General features: G+C 38.6%; 1 protein-coding gene across 1 annotated transcript in view; it reads right to left on the bottom strand.

The window, feature by feature from the left end:
• Positions 1-2: 2 nt before the first annotated feature.
• The window catches only part of LOC107710146 (NACHT, LRR and PYD domains-containing protein 3-like), a gene marked incomplete at its 3' end in the record, with an annotated part of 7091 nt that continues 3393 nt past the window's right edge, over positions 3-3700 (bottom strand). The window contains exon 3 of the mRNA XM_016514876.1: positions 3-1065. Coding sequence (XP_016370362.1) covers positions 3-1065 — 1063 coding nt within the window. The remainder of the gene's footprint in view (positions 1066-3700) is intronic.

Consider the following 3700-nt stretch of genomic DNA (forward strand, 5'->3'; position numbering starts at 1 on the left):
AGGAAGTGGATGTACATTTCAGTCAGAGTTTGAGGGATTTCTGCACTCAGATCTTCTTCCAGGAGCTTCTGAAGCACAGTGGATGAGATCCAGCAGAAGACGGGGATGTGGCACATGATGTGGAGGCTTCTTGCTCTTCTGATGTGTGAGATGATTCTGCTGGCTTGATGCTGCTCACTGATTCTCTTCCTGAAATATTCCTCCTTCTGAGGCTCATTGAATCCCTGAATTTCTGTCAGACGGTGGATGTATTTGGAGGGGATCTGATTGGCTGCTGCTGGTCTGGAGGTGATCCAGATGAGAGCAGAGGGAAGCAGCTCTCCTTTCATGAGCTTTGACATCAACACAGCCACTGATGAAGTCTCAGTCACATCACAAACTTTCTGAGCGTCTGAAAACATCAGTGTGATTCTGCTTTCATCCAGACCATCAAAGATGAACACAACTTTACACTCCTCATAAATCTGTGAGTCCAGATCTTGAAGTTCAGGATGAAAGTCCAGCAGAAGTCTGTGAAGACTGTACTGATGATCTCGGATCAAGTTCAGCTCTCGAAATGGAAGCACAAACATGAAATCTACATCCTGATTGGCTTTTCCCTCGGTCCAGTCCAGAATGAACTTCTGCACAGAGACGGTTTTTCCGATTCCAGCGATGCCTTTAGTAAGAACAGTCTTGATCTGCTCTTTCTCCTCAGATCCTGCTTCAGCTGAGGCTTTAAAGATGTCATTGCAGTAGATTGGAGTGTCTTGTGAGTGTTGTGTTCTGGCTGTTTTCTCCATCTGTAAAACCTCATGTTCTTCATTCACTCCTTCTCTCTCTCCCTCTATGATGTAGAGCTGTGTGTAGATCCTGTTCAGGAGGCTTTCATTCTCCTGGAGTTTGATTCCCTCAAATAATCTCTCATACTTATTCCTCATGCTGGTTTTGAGCTGGTCTTTGACTCTCTGTAGTTCATCATTCACTGGTTGATCATGTTTATTCAGAGACGCTGTAACGCTCGTGTTGTTCAGACAGAAGACAGAGGCGGCTCCTCGAGAGATGCTTCGTTCTCGATCTGCTCTGCTGAAATATCACAAGAAGAACAGATTAAAAATATCTATAAATAAAGGATGTGTAAATGAACATCTAAATCGATAGAGATGTCAGTCTTGTATTTTCAGTATAATTTCAGTTTCAGTTGATCTGTTTAACACTTTTTGTAATGCACATTGTTCCAAAGCAGAACAGCAGGAAAATGGAAAGAAAAGGAAAAGAGAGTCTTACAATCCTCCAGCGAACAGCTACAGGTGACGGAGGAAAGGAACAAACTTACTGAGAGCTTTAAGAAATGAGGAAGAAACCAAAAGCTCCTCCTCAAGCTGACAGCAGAGACTCTGTTAGCCAGTAAGTTTCTTATATCTGGACATTGAGATCAAATTCATTTTCCATCACTGAACTTTTGTCCACAGATTTGAGGTGAAATCAGGAATAAAATCATAACTCATCTTTCTGTCAGGACTCGACAATGCGAGCATTTTACTGACATCTGCAGCAAACAATAGATGTGTGTGAACAGTGAACTGTGTTCAGGAGCACAAGTGCCAAGTCCCTGCAGCTTCTTACAGAGTCTTTAACATCTTACACTGCAGAACATACATCATCATTATTATTCTTTATTATCTTAAATGTGTAGAATCGCGATACAGTCTAAAGTGATCATTAAAATTCAAAAGGCTCTGTTGATGAAATAAATCTGAGCGCTGCACATCCAGAGTACAAAGGTGGCACTGTTGCTAGTTCTACAGGCTTGTGTTTCACAGCAGTTCACAATCAGTGACTAGAGCATATTTATGTGAGATGATTGCTTGTGATTGATAGCTGATGAATTATGACCCTGATAGCACGTACATCTTGGAGACGTCTATTTGACGTCTGCATTTATATCTGCAATGATGTATTTTTTTGAGTATTTGCTCATTTGCAATACGTCTATAGGACTCTTCCTATCAAATGTGAAATAGATATTTAGAAGATGTCTTTTAGATGTTTATGATTTAGAATGTATGTAAAACTGACATCTTAGAGATGTCTATCAGATGTTTGTACACAGCAGATACTTTCCAGATGAAGCGATCATTTAAAAGACATCTTGCAGACATATGTGTGCTATCTGGGGACAGTCTGTACTTTATGCTGTGGATATTGTAACATGTTAGATGGTTGTAAGATACATATTTTATCTCCCTCATCTTTCTGAATGAGCAGCCAGCAATAGAAAAGCAGGCATTTAAAATACGAGTCTGCTGTATTACTGTTTGTTCATAATTAAAAGCCCCACATTATGGATAGTTTTTTGCTTTGTTTTTTTCCTGGTTAATATTGGTATTTTTGGTTGCACACTGTTTAAAGTAGTCCTTTAAATAATTACATAATTATTAAATACAGTTTAATGCAGAATTTTTTTAAACTTTGTGTGCTTTTTGTATTCTAATAAATTAAATAATTTTGCTTGTAAATGTCTTGCTGTATCCAGTAATTAAAGAAAAACAGATTATTATATATTTTCATGACATTTCATAGATATTTATTACATTTTCATTGCGCTCCTGGAGTTTTTTAATGTAGGAGCTCATGTGTTCATTGTGTCGAGCCCTGTCTGTGTGCACTGAGTGTGTTTTTGACTCCCATAAAGCAGTTCAATCATCACCACACGTTTATCCTCACCTGGGGTCAGAGGTCACTGCTTCATCACTGAAGAGTGACAGATCCATCAATCCTCCTCCTTTATTCAGAGACACACAGCTGGGATCAGGAGATGAAGATATCTTCCTCTTCCTCCTCCTGAAGATCATGAGAAAACACAGAAATCATTCTTCCTTTAGTTGTGTCTGCTGTTTCATTTATTATAAGTCTGTCTCTAACGGCTGTTTCACACTGTCAGTGTTTCTAATGTGTAACTAATGAGTCACTGCTGATTGTGATTATTCCTCTGATCACTGTCATGTTACAATTCATTTTCCATCACTGAACTTTTGTCCACAGATTTGAGGTGAAATCAGGAATAAAATCATAACTCATCTTTCTGTCAGGACTCGACAATGCGAGCATTTTACTGACATCTGCAGCAAACAATAGATGTGTGTGAACAGTGAACTGTGTTCAGGAGCACAAGTGCCAAGTCCCTGCAGCTTCTTACAGAGTCTTTAACATCTTACACTGCAGAACATACATCATCATTATTATTCTTTATTATCTTAAATGTGTAGAATCGCGATACAGTCTAAAGTGATCATTAAAATTCAAAAGGCTCTGTTGATGAAATAAATCTGAGCGCTGCACATCCAGAGTACAAAGGTGGCACTGTTGCTAGTTCTACAGGCTTGTGTTTCACAGCAGTTCACAATCAGTGACTAGAGCATATTTATGTGAGATGATTGCTTGTGATTGATAGCTGATGAATTATGACCCTGATAGCACGTACATCTTGGAGACGTCTATTTGACGTCTGCATTTATATCTGCAATGATGTATTTTTTTAAGTGTTTGCTCATTTGTAATACGTCTATAACGTCTATAGTATCAAATGTGAAATAGATATTTAGAAGATGTCTTTTAGATGTTTATGATTTAGAATGTATAGAATGTATGCATCTTAGAGATGTCTATCAGATGTTTGTACACAGCAGATGCTTTCCAGATGAAGAGATCATTTAAAAGA

Source organism: Sinocyclocheilus rhinocerous, unplaced genomic scaffold (genome assembly GCF_001515625.1).
Source record: "Sinocyclocheilus rhinocerous isolate Xijiao unplaced genomic scaffold, SAMN03320098_v1.1 scaffold4735, whole genome shotgun sequence".
Lineage (NCBI taxonomy): Eukaryota > Metazoa > Chordata > Actinopteri > Cypriniformes > Cyprinidae > Sinocyclocheilus > Sinocyclocheilus rhinocerous.